Here is an 18,218-nt window from a genome sequence, read left to right on the forward strand (position 1 = left end):
GAATTTTGTTGGCCTTTTTAGCTGCAGCACCACACTGTTGGTTCATGTTGAATCTAAGATCTACTATTATACCCCAGTCCTTTTCCCCTGTGCTATCGCTTAGTTCTATTCCTCCCATACTATATACGCTTTTTAGATTTCTTTTACCCAGATGTAGGACTTTGCATTTGTCCCTGTTAAACACCATTCTGTTTCCCTTGGCCTATTGTTCGAGTGTGACTAGGTCTCTTTCCTCTCTAGTGTTGGCTACTCCTCCTATCTTAGTATTATTTGAGAATTTTATGAGTTCCCCAAAAATTCGGTTGTCCAGATCATTTATAAAGATATTAAACACTAATACTAAGCCCAGGACAGAGCCTTGCGGGACCCTGCTTTTGACTTTTCTCAAGATCGATGTGTAGCCATTTAGTTGTGCCCAATTATTAAGCCAGTTTTGAATCCATCTAATTGATTTTTTTTTCTATTCCGTACTTGATCATTTTTTCACTAAGGATGTTATGTGAGTGGACGGGCAAGTAGATGGGCTACTAGGCAGGTTCACACACCTCATTATTTTCAGGCCCTCAACTCCTGTTCATAATGTGGACCCGGGGTGCGCCAGCAGCTTAGGAACAGAGGGCTACCCGGCAGTGTCTGACATCACTGATGTCAGATGTGGCTGGCTCCCTCCGCTGTGACCATACAATTTTAGTAAGCTGCAGCTGCAACTGAGACTAGTGGTGAACTAATGTCCGATGGGCCATAACCGATGCAAAAAATGTGACCCTTTCCCCTCCCCCACGCAAGTTGATCAGATGGGCATTCTAAATCCTATAAAGACATATGAGTTGCCCTCTAACCCCCTTAATTATGTAGTAATGTCTTCCATCCTGTACTAATGTACCCCATCCTTGGCCACTTCTTGGTAAATATGTCCCCTTCCTGTTATATGTCCCCATCTGATTTATATGTCCCCCATCCTGGTATATATGACTTCATCCTGGGCACATCCTGGTATATATGTCCCCATCCTGGGCCCATCCTGGTATATATGTCCTTATCCTGAGCCTACTTTGGAATTTATAGTCACCGTTGCAGTAATGCCCTCATGGCAGTCTTGAATACAAGCACTACATAATAGAATATAGTTTTAAACTTTTCAGATAATATATTACACTTAATAGTGTCAAGACGGATATTTTGTTATTATATCTTCTAGACATTTCCCAACACCTTTCATTTCCTATCAATTCTACTGTCAATGGTCAAGGCCATTTGAGATCTAAAAGATCTTGTAAAAGTTAATACATGTTAATTATTACAAAGGGGTGATAAGACATCCTACTGTTGCATCCTCAGTGAATAAATGTCAAAGATTTCAGTTTAAGCACTTAAAGGACTAAGATACCACTAAGAGACACTTAGAGGGCAACTCCAAACAAATAATTTAATACATGGGTAAGTAGTAGATACTTAGGAATGTATTGTGTGGAAAGAATCTTTACAATATAGTTACTTATTAGCAGGAAAGATTTATGATGTTTAGAATAAGATGTACTTTATTACATTGATGTATGCATTTAATCAGTGCAGGTTATAGCAACACATGAAAATAAAGCATTTTAACTGTGTGTATATAACTGTTTACATGGATTAATAGTGAAATCAAGCATACACCAGATACCAGGAGTATGAGTTGTAATGAAGCTGCACAGTACACTATAACGTTTGCACTATAATTTGTAAATTATACACTATTAGTAAATTACAAAATGTGAACTATAAGTTATTTCAGAAACTTTGAGCTATTTGTTATATTCTAAAAAATTATTTGTGAAGATTTATCTTTCTTTTTATTCCCATTTTTTCATTAGTTTCTTAACTCCATTCCAATGGGGCAAATATTATTTTTGCACTTTAATATTTTTCTAACCTTTTTCCAAGAGTTATAACTTTTTTAGATTTCCGTCGACGTAGCCATATGAGGGCTTATTTTTTACAGACGACTTGTAGGTTTGAGTTACAATATTCATTTTACATTATAATGTACCTGAGGAAAGGGGAACAAAACTCCATCATTGCTTTTTAGGGTTCGGCTTTTAGAACTTTCAATGTGTGGTAAAAATGGCACCGTGATTCTTCACAACAGTATGATTACGGTAACATCAATCTTAGAAAGTTTATTTTTCTGCTGTTTTGTTTTAAAAGTGCTAAAAATATTTTGGAAATTCGTAAAAAAAAAAAAAATAGTTTGGTGTTTTCTGCGAGCCATAACTTTATTTTTTTTTACAATGAAGCTTATTTTTTTATGCATGCCGAGGTGTCATTTCTATTGGTACATACAATGTTTTGAGAGCTTTTTGAGGGAGGTGAAAAAAACAAAAAATGTATAGGGTAGGACTCGGCTCTACCACTAAATGGTACTACAGAGACAAATGGACGTACTGTATATTGGAAGAATAGGTCCAGCACTCATGGATATGTACAGGAAGGGTTTAAGTAAATCTGATTTTTTTATATTCTGCAAAAACAGAACACCTCAACCAGAGGTGTTTTGGTTGAGGTGTACTGTTTTTACAGAAAATAAAAAATCACATTTATTTAAACTATTCTTGTACATATCCTTGAGTGCTGGACTTATTCTTCCAGTAACCGAAACAAAAAAAAGTTTGCATTTTTTTTATTTTTGCAACGTTTACCCTACGGGTTAAATAATTCTATGTTTCAGTGCTTAAGCAGCAGTGATTGGAGCTAACTTTAATTACTGCTGTTGGAGGCAGGTGCTAGCTATATAATTAAATTCAGGACCCCATTAGTTCAAGTAGAACAGATTTTTCTAATGTTCTGTAAGACCAGACATATCAATATTTAAATATCTTGTTGGTGGTACTGTCTTTTCAAAGCCATTGTAATATTGTATAAAGCCAACAGAAAACTTGGTATGGTCCTGAAACTCAGGAAATTAAAAGGCTAAGTTCATACAGATTCATTTTCTAGTGCAGATTTTGTTACATGAAGAATTTTCACGGACTTTGATTTCATGGTAAAACCTTAGCTCATGCTACTATTGTAATATGCTATGGATTTTTTATTTAGGTGTCAGGAAGTACTGGCTAGCTTTTGACACCACAAGATATGAATGTACAAAGAGAAGACAGCGCAGCCAAATTGTGTTTACTAAATTTAAAATGTATAAAGTGTTTATTCATAAACAGATATTGTATATACTATAAAAGTATTTGGATATATTCTAAAACTATTCCACACACAGCTTATATTTGCATGCATTTGTGATGCGTTCTAGGCTGTGTATGGGAGCCTTAAATGAGTTGTTCCACTAACAATTGTCCCACTATACATTTTAATTTATATAACTGTGGATAATAATCAGTTCCATAATTAGATGTTCTTAAAAAAGTTCCTGTGCTGAGATATTCTAATATATGTACCCCTGCTATGTACTGTGTAATGGCCGTGTCTGACCCTACAGGGTCATGGTCTGATAATACCGCATCTCCTGGGCTGGGGAGGAAGCATAAGGCTAGTTTCACACATCCGGCTTTTCGCCGGATTGGCGGTTCTGGCGCACTCCAGTACAGTGTGATACAGTACAATGGCAGCGCAGCAACTTCCATGTCACATGGTCCGGTTATATGACAGCATGTAGAAATGAATATAATTGAATATAACAAATGGCACTTCCTTGAAATGGAGAATATTGTGTAGATGGAAAGGGGTGCACTCTTAGTAGGTTCCAAAGCCAAGAAACTAAGCATAGACACAAGGCACTCCCAAAATTCTTGATGCTGTGATTTTATTTAACAGTGGATGTGCATAAATAACGTTTTCGGTCACAGAAGACCTTCATCAGTTGCACTATATACAAAAGATTAATAAATAAAAAAAAAAAATTTTAAATAAAAATTTCAAAATACATGATGTCAATAATACAAAAATGTATACAATAAAGAGGAAAATGGACAGTGCAGAATACAATATATATACATAAAATGACATAAATATATAGAAAAAATTAATTTGATTTATTGCACAATTGTCCTCTTGTCCTCCTATTCTCGCCGCACAATTGTGCAATAAATCAAATTAATTTTTTCTATATATTTATGTCATTTTATGTATATATATTGTATTCTGCACTGTCCATTTTCCTCTTTATTGTATACATTTTTGTATTATTGACATCATGTATTTTGAAATTTTTATTTAAAATTTTTTTTTTTTATTTATTAATCTTTTGTATATAGTGCAACTGATGAAGGTCTTCTGTGACCGAAAACGTTATTTATGCACATCCACTGTTAAATAAAATCACAGCATCAAGAATTTTGGGAGTGCCTTGTGTCTATACTTATATGACAGATTGTGACCAAAGCTTGTCGCGCTGCCACTGTACTGTATACACTGTAGTGGAGTGCGCCGGATCCACCAATCCAGCAAAAAGCCGGATGAGTGAAACTAGCCTAAGCCACTTGTGATAGATGATTATACAGACAAAATAGCAGGGGCTCCCAGTTGCTAAATTCTCAGTTAACACATTTCCCTGCCTGTTTATCACAGGAGCGAGTGTTTTTGCCGCGTCTCCAGCCCTCTGAGCTTATCAAAAATGATCGTTGATTTATAATGAGCTCAGAGGTCTGGAGACGCAGCAGAAACACTCGCTCCTGTGATAAACAGGTAGGGTATGTGTTACATTGTAGCAGCTGTGAGCCTTTGAGACTTTTGCCTCCTTCCCAGCCCAGGAGCTGTGGTATGTGCCGATCATGAACTGGAGCAGCTCTGCATGGTCGGAAACAGCTAGTAACAGTACATAGCAATGGCACATTTATAAGATTACATCAGCACAGGAGCATTTTTTTGACACAATCATTTGTGGAACTTATTATTTTTCCAAGATCTATAGATTAAAATCTACTTTGTTAGTGGGCAACCCATTTAAAGTTTGGGTTCCTTGTAACAACTGTTAAGAATAAGATATGAATGTCATGTTACAGCAGTGTGGTGCAAAAACCGCACTGGTCTAATGTGTCTTCACATTACAACTTTTCTATTGCAAAATTCATTGTTAATTAAGTGTTGATTGAAAATGACCACTTGGTTTTGCAGGTACCGTGCAGCCATTATCAATCAACTTAAGAAATTTTAAGCAGTCCATTTCAAAATCTCACATACATGTGACCTTAGTGTTCTTCTTCCACAGCGAGTCACATTGCGTCACAGTTGAATCTCAACCATGTGGAACTTTTTTGATAGCCTGTATTAAAAAATGATTTAGCTTGATTAAAAGTGATTTGAAATTAGTTTGAAGTACGCTTACAGTCCAATATAATTGTGTAAACATCACGGTGAAAATGTAGAATAATTTTTTTTTCTATTTCTTAAAAAAGTGCAAGTGCTAAGGTGCTAAATAAAGATAGAAGAGGACCAATTGAAATTGACTTAGAGCTGTTAGGCGGGCTTTGCACACTACGACATCGCAGGCCGATGCTGCGATGTCGAGTGCGATAGTGCCCGCCCCCGTCGCAGCAGCGATATGTGGTGATAGCTGGCGTAGCGAAACTTATCGCTACGCCAGCTTCACATGCACTCGCCTGCCGTGCGACGTCCCTGTGGCCGGCGACCCGCCTCCTTGTTAAGGGGGCGGGTCGTGCGGCGTCACTGCGACGTCACACGGCAGGCGGCCAATCAGAGCGGAGGGGCGGAGATGAGCAGGATGTAAACATCCTGCCCACCTCCTTCCTTCCGCATATCCTACGGAAGCCGCAGTGAGGCCGGTAGGAGACGTTCCTCGCTCCTGCGACTTCACACACAGCGATGTGTGCTGCCGCAGGAGCGAGGAACAACATCGGACCATTGCGTCAGCGTAATTATGAATTACGCCGACGCTGTACCGATGATACGATTACGACGCTTTTGCGCTCGTTAATCGTATCATCCAGCCTTTACACACTGCGATGTCGCATGCGATGCCGGAAGTGCGTCATTTTCAATTTGACCCCACCGACATCGCACCTGCAATGTCGCAGTGTGCAAAGTGCCCCTTAATGATCAGGTCCTACTAGTTAACAATCATATTCAACGCCAGTCAGCCAATTGAGATAGACAAATCTCGCCACCAGAGTATATCACAATATCCACAAAATTCCCCATCTCTGTTTAAAGAGTCCGGTAAACCTATTAGGTACAATAATGCTCTCGCATCGGAAGCGATGCGCAAGTGAAACTGAGGCCTCACACTATATTATATATATGTACACACATATTTAATGAATAAAAAAGTTACTGGTCGTGCTTCTTTAGCTTTATACAAGTCATTGACTGGTTTCCAGTATTATGTCAATGACACCTTTATGTCCTTAATATTATCCACATGAATGTAAACTTTGCGACATTTTTTGGAAATATAAATCTGATGGAGGGACACGAGCAGAAAGCTGTTAACAAACCGTGGCTCTGGCAGATTTAATTCCTCCATGCATTACACATAGGTATTCACTTGAATGGCCAGCATTTTACACTGCAGGGGGGTAAATGTTACTTGTTTGCCAAAGGTATAAGAAGAAAATACAGTGTTGATCTCTACTGTAGAGGCTGACTTTTCTTTAGACAAAGCCTTTACAGAGGACCTGTCATGAGTCGAAAAAATGAGTTTCTTGCCTTCCCGAAATCCTTGTTCTGCCCTGAATCTGCTATTACTAGTAGTTTTTAATTTTGCTCCTCCGTTGAGTAGATATACTCTTTTTTTTCTATTTAGGAGCCAAACATGCTTGGGGTCCAAAGGCGCATTTCAGAAAGTTTTCTCATGGAGCTTGTAGTTCTCTTCCTCTAAGATACTGCACAATTGCTTCTCACCAGCATATGACTTTGGTTAAACAGCGAGAATTCACAAGATCCACCTGTTCTCAATGTGACTTGCTTGTGACAATGGCTCAGGTGAGTCTTCCATGGGATCTAGCAATAAGAGGGTCATCTCGCGAGCTTCAGATGCTGCTAATTGGCAATTGAGCAGCATCATAGAGGGAGAGGACTATAGACCCCAAGAAAAAACTTTCTGAAAAAGGGCAAATCTCCGCAACAGAGGGGGCAAACTTAAAAAAGGAAAGCAACGGCTGATTCAAGGCAGCACCGGGATTTTGGCAGGGTAATAAAATCTTTTTTTTTTGGACACGTAACAGGTCCTTCTCAAGAGACTTTAATATAAAATTTCTTAAACAATTACAGTTTCTTAATTTCTTAATTTACCTCTTCACACATTCTACAATTCTGTAAAATGTTATACTGACCACTATAGGCTTTATCTTGTTTAATTTGTGTTTCTTTGTATTTTTTGTTACGTATAATTCACTAATTACTTAGAAGATCAAGATCAATAACTCAAAACAATGTATGAGACAGTGGGAAACCAGTATGTGGTGTCCAGGCCCATATACTCTGAAAACACCTTCCAGACTGAGAATGAAAAATTGGATAGATACCATAAAACATTTCTGGATCATCTACGTGTATTTTTTGGGTATGTGCCAAATCCTTATTGTACAATGTAATTGGATATGTGTACCAAAATACATATATGTGTATCTATAATGAGCTCAGATATAGTTTTTTTTTAATTAATTAATCTGCATTCACTTCTACATTTAAGGGGGCTTTACACGCTACGATATCGCTAGCAATTGCTAGCGATATCGAGCGTGTAAGCACCCGCCCCCGTCGTGTGTGCGATATCGTGTGTTCGCTGCCATAGCGAACATTATCTCTACGGCAGCGTCACATGCACTTACCTGGTCGGCGGCGTCGCTGTGACTGCCAAACAATCCCTACCTCAAGGGGGAGGGACGTTCGGCATCACAACAGCATCACAACGACGTCACCGCAACATCACTAAGCAGCCGGCCAATCAAAGCGGAGGGGCGGAGATGAGCGAGACATAACATCCCGCCCACCTCTTTCCTTCCGCATTGCGGCCGGCGGCAGGTAAGGAGACGTTCCTCGCTCCTGTGATGTGTGCTGCCGAAGGAGCGACGAACCACATCGATAATCACCCGTTACCGATTTTTGGTTTTGGGACGACCTCTCCATGGTGAATGATTTTCACCATTTTGAGGTCGCTTAAGGTCGTTGGTAAGTATCACACGCTGAAATATCGTTAATGACGCCGGATGTGCGTCACTAACAACGTGACCCTGACGATAAAACATTAACGATATCGTAGCGTGTAAAGCTCCCTTTATGGTTATGTTGGAAACCACAACTTGATCCATCATATGACAAACACTAGTGGCATTTAATGCATCCTATTGACTTATAATGGGGTCCATTAAGTCCGTAGATGTGTCCTTCATTTTGTTACATTATTATTTTCACAAAATAGGTTGGATTTTGTGATGGAGGCTCTTGACGAAACCTCAGACTTAGATGTAAATATAGCATAGCCTTGGACTGTGTGGGGACACAAATTATTAACAAGGGGTAGGGTAACACTTATTTGTCATTTTCTTTACAGGATTACAAGACTAAGGCTATTCAGAAAACTAGACATGTCACAAGAGCAGACAGATGTTTATTACAGTTAGGTCCAGAAATATTTGGACAGTGACACAATTTTCGCGAGTTGGGCTCTGCATGCCACCACATTGGATTTGAAATGAAACCTCTACAACAGAATTCAAGTGCAGATTGTAACGTTTAATTTGAAGGTTTGAACAAAAATATCTGATAGAAATTGTAGGAATTGTACACATTTCTTTACAAACACTCCACATTTTAGGAGGTCAAAAGTAATTGGACAAATAAACCAAACCCAAACAAAATATTTTTATTTTCAATATTTTGTTGCGAATCCTTTGGAGGCAATCACTGCCTTAAGTCTGGAACCCATGGACATCACCAAACGCTGGGTTTCCTCCTTCTTAATGCTTTGCCAGGCCTTTACAGCCGCAGCCTTCAGGTCTTGCTTGTTTGTGGGTCTTTCCGTCTTAAGTCTGGATTTGAGCAAGTGAAATGCATGCTCAATTGGGTTAAGATCTGGTGATTGACTTGGCCATTGCAGAATGTTCCACTTTTTTGCACTCATGAACTCCTGGGTAGCTTTGGCTGTATGCTTGGGATCATTGTCCATCTGTACTATGAAGCGCCGTCCGATCAACTTTGCGGCATTTGGCTGAATCTGGGCTGAAAGTATATCCCGGTACACTTCAGAATTCATCCGGCTACTCTTGTCTGCTGTTATGTCATCAATAAACACAAGTGACCCAGTGCCATTGAAAGCCATGCATGCCCATGCCATCACGTTGCCTCCACCATGTTTTACAGAGGATGTGGTGTGCCTTGGATCATGTGCCGTTCCCTTTCTTCTCCAAACTTTTTTCTTCCCATCATTCTGGTACAGGTTGATCTTTGTCTCATCTGTCCATAGAATACTTTTCCAGAACTGAGCTGGCTTCATGAGGTGTTTTTCAGCAAATTTAACTCTGGCCTGTCTATTTTTGGAATTGATGAATGGTTTGCATCTAGATGTAAACCCTTTGTATTTACTTTCATGGAGTCTTCTCTTTACTGTTGACTTAGAGACAGATACACCTACTTCACTGAGAGTGTTCTGGACTTCAGTTGATGTTGAGACAGGGGTTCTTCTTCACCAAAGAAAGTATGCGGCGATCATCCACCACTGTTGTCATCCGTGGACGCCCAGGCCGTTTTGAGTTCCCAAGCTCACCAGACAATTCCTTTTTTCTCAGAATGTACCCGACTGTTGATTTTGCTACTCCAAGCATGTCTGCTATCTCTCTGATAGATTTTTTCTTTTTTTTCAGCCTCAGGATGTTCTGCTTCACCTCAATTGAGAGTTCCTTAGACCGCATGTTGTCTGGTCACAGCAACAGCTTCCAAATGCAAAACCACACACCTGTAATCAACCCCAGACCTTTTAACTACTTCATTGATTACAGGTTAACGAGGGAGATGCCTTCAGAGTTAATTGCAGCCCTTAGAGTCCCTTGTCCAATTACTTTTGGTCCCTTTAAAAAGAGGAGGCTATGCATTACAGAGCTATGATTCCTAAACCCTTTCTCCGATTTGGATGTGAAAACTCTCATATTGCAGCTGGGAGTGTGCACTTTCAGCCCATATTATATATATAATTGTATTTCTGAACATGTTTTTGTAAACAGCTAAAATAACAAAACTTGTGTCACTGTCCAAATATTTCTGGACCTAACTGTATATGGAAATCACAAAATAACCTTTTTTTTCAAAATTCAATTTTACGCTGAGCATATTTTTAGGAATTTTAATGTCACTTCCTATGGTAATGAAAGATTCTGAAATCTTACAGCTTTCACTATGATCACTGAACCTCATAGTGTACTAACACTTTCTGCTCTGTATATGTCATTTTCCAGTAGTCATCTTGTTATCAATACAAGCAATTACAGATAACACCTACACATACTATAGATAACGCAAAAATCTTACTATTCATAATAAGCATGTTATTAAGGATAATTTGTAAATTTATATATCTGTATAAATGTACATATTGTCATGAATTTTATATACAGTATATCACAAAAGTGAGTACACCCCTAACATTTTTGTAAATATTTTAGAACTTTTCATGGGACAACATTAAAGATATGACACTTTGATACAATGTAAAATAATCAGTGTACAGCTTGTATAACAGCATAAATTTGGTGTGCTTTATAAATAATTGAACACACAGCCATTAATATCAAAATCTCTGGCAATAAAAGTGAGTACACCCCTAAGTGAAAATTACCAAATTGTGCCTAAACTGTCAATATTTTGTGTGGCCACCATTATTTCCAAGCACTGCCTTAACTCTCTTGGGCATGGAGTTCACTAGAGCTTGATAGGAATCACATCTTCCTCCATGAAAACATCACTAAGCACGTGGATGTTTAAGACCTTACACTGCTCCACCTTCCTATTGAGGATGCCCCACAGATGCTCAATAGCGATTAGATTTGTAGACATGTTTTTCCAAGCCACACCTTTACCCTCAGTTTTTTTTAGCAAGGCAGTTGTCATCTTGCAGGTGTGTTTGGGGTCGACTTATTATCATGCTGAAATACAGCCCTACGGCCCAGTTTCCAAAAGGAAGGGATTATGCTCTGCTTCAGTATGTCATAGTACATGTTGGAATTGATGGTTCCCTCAATGAACTGTTGCTTCCCACAGCCAGCAGCACTAATTCAGACCCACACCATGTCAGTCCCACCACCATGCTTGACTGTAGGCAAGACACACTTTTCTTTGTACTCCTCATCTGGTTGTCACCACACATGTTTGACACCATCTGAAACAAATACGTTTATCTATGTCTCATCAGACCAAAGGACATGGTTCCAGTAATCCATGTCCTTAGTCTGCTTGTCTTCAGCAAACCTTTTGCAGGCTTTTTGTGCATTATCTCTAAAACAGGCGTCCTTCTGTAATGACAGTCATGCATACCAATTTGATGCAGTGTGCGATATGTAGTCTGAGCACTCATGGGTGACCACCCCCCACTCCTGCAGGAATGCTGGCAGCACTCATACGTCTATTTTAAAAAGACAACCTCTGGATATGATGCTGAGAATTTTCACTCAACTTCTTTAATCAATCTTGGTGAGGCCAGTTCTGAGTGGAACCTGTCTTGTTAAACCGCTGTATGGTCTTAGCCACCGTGCTGCACCTCAGTTTCAGGGTGTTGGCAATCTTCTTATAGTCTAGGCAATCTAGAAACAATTCTTTAAAAGAAACAATTCTTTTTTTTTCAGATCCTCAGAATTTTTTTTGCGTTGAGGTTCAATGTTGAACTTTCGGTGACCAGTATGAGAGTGTGTGAGCGATAACACCAAATTTAATACACCTGCTACCCATTCACACCTGAGATGTTGTAACAATAATGAGTCACATGACACCAGGGAGAGAAAATGGCTATTTGGGCACAATTTGACCATTTTCACTTAGGAACTTTTGTTCCCTTTTGTTGTCAGCGGTTTTGTTATTAATGGCTGTGTTGAGTTATTTAGAGGTTACACCAAATTTACACTGTTATACAAGCTGTACACTGACTACGTTACATTATACAGTGCCTACAAGCAGTATTCAACCCCCTGCAGATTTAGCAGGTTTACACATTCGGAATTAACTTGGCATTGTGACATTTGGACTGTAGATCAGCCTGGAAGTGTGAAATGCACTGCAGCAAAAAAGAATGTTATTTTTTTTTTTTTTTTTTAAATTGTGAAAAGTTTATTCAGAGGGTCATTTATTACTCAACCCCTCAATCCACCAGAATTCTGTTTGGTTCCCCTAAAGTATTAAGAAGTATTTCAGGCACAAAGAACAATGAGCTTCACATGTTTGGATTAATTATCTCTTTTTCCAGCCTTTTCTGACTAATTAAGACCCTCCCCAAACTTGTGAACAGCACTCAAACTTGGTCAACATGGGAAAGACAAAGGAGCATTCCAAGGCCATCAGAGACAAGATCGTGGAGGGTCACAAGGCTGGCAAGGGGTACAAAACCCTTTCCAAGGAGTTGGGCCTACCTGTCTCCACTGTTGGGAGCATCATCCGGAAGTGGAAGGCTTATGGAACTACTGTTAGCCTTCCACGGCCTGGACAGCCTTTGAAAGTTTCCACCCGTGCCGAGGCCAGGCTTGTCCGAAGAGTCAAGGCTAACCCAAGGACAACAAGGAAGGAGCTCCGGGAAGATCTCATGGCAGTGGGGACATTGGTTTCAGTCAATACCATAAGTAACGTACTCCACCGCAATGGTCTCCGTTCCAGACGAGCCCGTAAGGTAACTTTACTTTCAAAGCGTCATGTCAAGGCTCGTCTACAGTTTGCTCATGATCACTTGGAGGACTCTGAGACAGACTGGTTCAAGGTTCTCTGGTCTGATGAGAAAAAGATCGAGATATTTGGTGCCAACCACACACGTGACGTTTGGAGACTGGATGGCACTGCATATGACCCCAAGAATACCATCCCTACAGTCAAGCACGGTGGTGGCAGCATCATGCGGTGGGGCTGTTTCTCAGCCAAGGGGCCTGGCCATTTGGTCCGCATCCATGGGAAGATGGATAGCACGGCCTACCTGGAGATTTTGGCCAAGAACCTCCGCTCCTCCATCAAGGATCTTAAGATGGATCGTCATTTCATCTTCCAACAAGACAACGACCCAAAGCACACAGCCAAGAAAACCAAGGCCTGGTTCAAGAGGGAAAAAATCAAGGTGTTGCAGTGGCCTAGTCAGTCTCCTGACCTTAACCCAATTGAAAACTTGTGGAAGGAGCTCAAGATTAAAGTCCACATGAGACACCCAAAGAACCTAGATAACTTGGAGAAGATCTGCATGGAGGAGTGGGCCAAGATAACTCCAGAGACCTGTGCCGGCCTGATCAGGTCTTATAAAAGACGATTATTAGCTGTAATTGCAAACAAGGGTTATTCCAAAAAATATTAAACCTAGGGGTTGAATAATAATTGACCCACACTTTTATGTTGAAAATTTATTAAAATTTAACTGAGCAACATAACTTGTTGGTTTGTAAGATTTATGCATCTCTTAATAAATCCTGCTCTTGTTTGAAGTTTGCAGGCTCTAACTTATTTGCATCTTATCAAACCTGCTAAATCTGCAGGGGGTTGAATACTACTTGTAGGCACTGTATCAAAGTGTTGTATCTTCAGTGTTATTGTCCCATGAAAACATATAATAAATGTTTTTTCAAAAATGTGAGGGGTGTACTTATTTTTGTGATATACAGTTTATATATATATATATATATATATATATATATATCCATATTTTTCATTCTATAAGATGCACCATTTTCCCTCCAAATTTGGAAGAAAAGTGGGTGGTGTGTCTTATAGTCCAGATGTACCTGATGTACCTGGCTCACTGTGGTGGGGGGATGTCGGCAGTGGAGTGGGTCAAGGGGGGCAGGAGTAAAGCCATTGCCGAGAGGTGGGCAAGATTATAGGAGTGGGAAGCAGGAAATATTCATTTTCTTTAACAGTAGACACACGTAATCACCCCAGCAACTGGCTTCCTGTAGCGGCTGGGGCAATCACGTGTGTAAACTAATAAAGAAAATGAATATTCCCTGCTCCCCACAACCTTAGTAAATATTCATTTGGATTAGCCGGCAGCTGATATTGGCGTGTGACTGGGGGTGCATGGCAGTGACATCATGCACTGCTCAACACTTACACTCTGAAGTCAGTTACCATGCACTGGTGGAGTTGAGGGAAAGAATAATTTATTTTTTATGTGTGAGACATAATGGGAGGCATATACTATATACCAGGATGGGTCCATGATGGGGTATGTATATACTGTGCCAGAATGGGAAACATCAATACCAGGATGATAGACATATATACCTAGAAGGGCCCAAGATGGGGATCAAATATACCAGGATGAGGGACATATATACCAGGATGGGCCACATATTTACCAGGATTGGCCACATATATACCAGGATGGGGACATTTTTGCTTCAAAATATTTTTTTTTTTAGATTTTGCTCCTCTAAAATCTAGGTGCGCCTTATGGCCTGGTGCGTCTTATAGTCTGAAAAATATGGTAGATGTATATATAAATATGTAACTACTCAATCCAAGTGTTACCAAACTTTAAAGGAATTGAAGTTGTCTACTAACAGACAGCCTATTTTCAATGTCATTAAAAAAAGCATACTTACCTCCAGGACCAACACCATTCTTCCGCTCTGAGTGCTGTCCCCCATGGCAATCTTGTGACATTGTTGATGTCTCTTGTTCCATTTGACAAAAGTGTGAAGCTGTAGCCCATCAGCAGCCAAGGCATTAAGGAAACCAGCATATGTTAGAAGTAATTAATGTGTTTTCCAAAATCATTAAAACATCTTCATAAGTGTATATTCCATTATTTAATTAGCAATGACTAAGGGAGTACAAAGGTTTGAAACTAGTAATAACTACCATGTCTCCTAGACATTTTGCCTAATTTTGTTTGGAATAAACACTGATGAAGATGTCTTAACGATTTCAGAAGAAACACTGATTTTATTTTCTCAAATGTGCTGGATGCTAAGTGATACTTGCTACCTTGGAACCTTGTGTAATGAATTGCATTGTCCTGTCAGCGTTCTCCTATTAGGCTAGGTTCACACACTGTGTTTTTTTGACGCTACGTTTTTGTGTTTTTTTGCGGCAAAAAACGCACAAAAACGCACCCGCGGCAAAAACGCATGCGTTTTTGCCGCGATTTGGTGCGTTTTTTGCTGCGTTTTGCTGCATTTTTGCTCACTGCGTCTTTATGCATTTTTTATCAGTGAACAATGCCATTAAAGATTGTTGAAAAAAAAAAAAAAGGTCTGATGTCATTTCCTACTTCATTCTCCACTAGTGTATGCAGGAGAGCAGACAGCTGCAGAACTACAAGGCTCAGCATGCTCCATACAGGACCTTAGGCTGTAGGGAGAGGCAGGGGGAGCAGAACTACAAGGCTCAGCATACTCCATCCAACAATGTATGCAGGAGAGCAGACAGCAGCTGCAGAACTACAAGGCTCAGCATCCTCCATCCAGGACTGTATGCAGGAGTTTTTTGCCCCCCAAAAAAATGACGTGGGCTTTGCCATATTTTTGTATGCTAGCCAGGTACAGCAGGCAGGTACGGACTGCCCCCAACCCCCAGCTGCCTATTTGTACCCGGCTGGGAACCAAAGATATAGGGAAGCACTTTTTTTTTTTATTTCATGAATTTCATGAAATAATTAAGAAAAAATGACGTGGGCTTTGCCCAATTTTTGAGTCCAGCCAGGAACAACTAGGCAGCTGTGGATTGGAATCCACAGTGCAGGGTGCCCATGCTTTCTGGGCACCCCCGCTGCGAATTGCAGTCCTCAGCCACCCCAGAAAATGGCGCTTTCATAGAAGCGCCATCTTCTGGCGCTGTATCCAACTCTTCCAGCTGCCCTGGTGACGTGTGACTCGCTGGGTAATAATGGGGTTAGGGCTAGCTGTATATTATCAGCTGGCCCTAAGCCCGAAATTCATGGTGTCACGCCAATATTAGGCATGGCCACCATGAATTTCTAGTAAAGATAAAAAAAAAACACAACACACAGAAAATTATTTTTATTAGAAACACAACACAATTATTTACTCCCTCTTTATTGAAATAAACAACCCCCCTAAGCAGTAATCCTGAGTCAAGGGTCCCGCGTCGTCCAATCCGGATCCAATATCATCTGATCGGTTTGCTGGGAGGCATACCGATCAGATGATGTGTCAGGATCAAGGACGTGAATCACATCACACATCAGTTGATTGTATAAAAGCCATTTATACAATCAGCTGATGCATCAGTGCAAAACAAAAAAAAACTCACTTATGTGCTGATTACCAGCAGCTCCTGGAGCGGAGTCTGATCCCGTCTGATCGCTGCAGGAGCTGGCGGTAATCAGTGATGAAGTCTCCTGACGGCATCCGCTGACAGGTTAAGCCGGCCGGGCGCCGGCGTTACCGCGAGACTTACGATCAGCTGATGCGTCAGGTGACCGCATCAGGTGATCCACCGCCAGCTCCTGCAGCCGTCGGACGTACCCGGGGAGACTGCACACAGCCGAAGTGGCGGTACCGGGAGAGGAGCTGGGAGCAGACATGGCACCGGGAGTCTGCAGACAGGTGAGTATGACATTTTTTTTTCTACTGTTCACTTTTGTTTTCGCAGCTGCTTCCACCTCCCGCCCAGACATGGTGCCGCATGGGAGCTGACATGCACAGGATTGGAGGTGGAAGTGGCGGTGACGGTACCGGGAGGATTCATGCTTCTGTATTTACTGACAGAAGGAATCCTCTTCCTGTACATGTCACTTTACTGCCCACCCCTTGCGGTTATAGCTGCGTTTTTAGTCCTAGAAACGCACTAAAACGCAGCTATATATGCAATTTGCGTTTTTCATTGCGTTTTTGAACATCTCATTGAACTCAATGGGTGCAAAATGCAGTGAAAAATGCAAAAATAATTGACATGCTGTGTTTTTGTGGGCACCACAAAAACGCAGCTAAAAAAAAACGCTGTGTGCAGATAGCAAAAATGAAAACTCATAGACTTTGCTGGGGAAGCAATGTCACAGCGTTTTCTGAGCAAAAACGCACCCGAAAAACGTGCAAAACCGCTGCGAAAAAAGCACTGTGTGAACTTACCCTTAGGCTCCAATAGAAGTATTGAAATTGGCGAAGATAAGGGCCTTCATTAGTGATCAGAGTTATCTCAAATCCCAGCAGCTACAAGCAGCACTTACGTGTATTCAGCCATCCCAACTCTGAGGCCCATTCCATACACTCCCACCATCTTGTAATGTACATATAAGGCCCAAATCGGGAAAAGATTAAATGTTCATTGATGTGATGTACACCGTAAAATGATCTTATTCATTCTCATCAGAGTTCTTGTCACTTGCTGGTACATATTATAGACCTTTGGAATCTTCAATGTGACATAGCAGTAAGTAGTCAATATACCCAATTGTTGAACCTGAAATATACTTGCTACAAGCACGGCCATTGATCCACTGTTAAACATTATTAGCTACCTAGAATAAGACAAATAGGCAATGTATTATAAACTGTTTAGTGCTGTATATATCAATGTTATGCCATCTAATGACCAGGATCTATACTTGCAAAATATATTCATACATTCATTTTATATCTCTATTTGATTAGTGTGCCCCTGATTCCTTGTGCAGAATCTTTCCTTCTTCTCCTCAAATATATTCATATGCGTGACACCTTAAAGAATTCAATGTTGTTTCACAACAGCTTTAAGCCAAAGTAAAAGCCAGAGTGGTTTTTATCAAAATATATCAATCTTTTCTGTTTGAAGTGGCAATAATTAATGACAATTTACTGTATTTTTTTGTTTATACAAAAAGGCGCACCGGATTATAAGACTCACCCCAAATTTAGAGGGGAAAAAAGGCAAAAAAAATGGGGTTCATCTTACAATCCGGTGGTCTCTTACCGAGGCAAAGGCAGTGGTGGTGGAGCGAGGTCACAGGAGGCAGGGGCAGTGGTGGAGCAGGTCGATGCGTGGGCGACGGGTGTCCCAGATGCTGTGAGGTTGGCAACTGCCAGAAACTGTCAGCAGTCCAAGCTTCAATAAAATGGTACCAGAAGTCGGCGCGCGGCACGCACTACCTCCGAGCC

The 18,218-nt window shown here is 40.5% G+C and overlaps 1 protein-coding gene across 1 annotated transcript in view; it reads left to right on the top strand.

Moving 5' to 3' along the window:
- Positions 1-1,381: 1,381 nt before the first annotated feature.
- Positions 1,382-18,218, top strand: part of LOC142303617 (chloride anion exchanger-like) — a 145,592-nt gene continuing 128,755 nt past the window's right edge. Inside the window, exons 1-2 of the mRNA XM_075345144.1 lie at positions 1,382-1,437; positions 7,354-7,510. Coding sequence (XP_075201259.1) covers positions 7,380-7,510 — 131 coding nt within the window. The 5' untranslated portion in view covers positions 1,382-1,437; positions 7,354-7,379. The remainder of the gene's footprint in view (positions 1,438-7,353; positions 7,511-18,218) is intronic.

The sequence above is a fragment of the Anomaloglossus baeobatrachus genome, chromosome 4 (assembly GCF_048569485.1).
Source record: "Anomaloglossus baeobatrachus isolate aAnoBae1 chromosome 4, aAnoBae1.hap1, whole genome shotgun sequence".
Taxonomy (NCBI): domain Eukaryota; kingdom Metazoa; phylum Chordata; class Amphibia; order Anura; family Aromobatidae; genus Anomaloglossus; species Anomaloglossus baeobatrachus.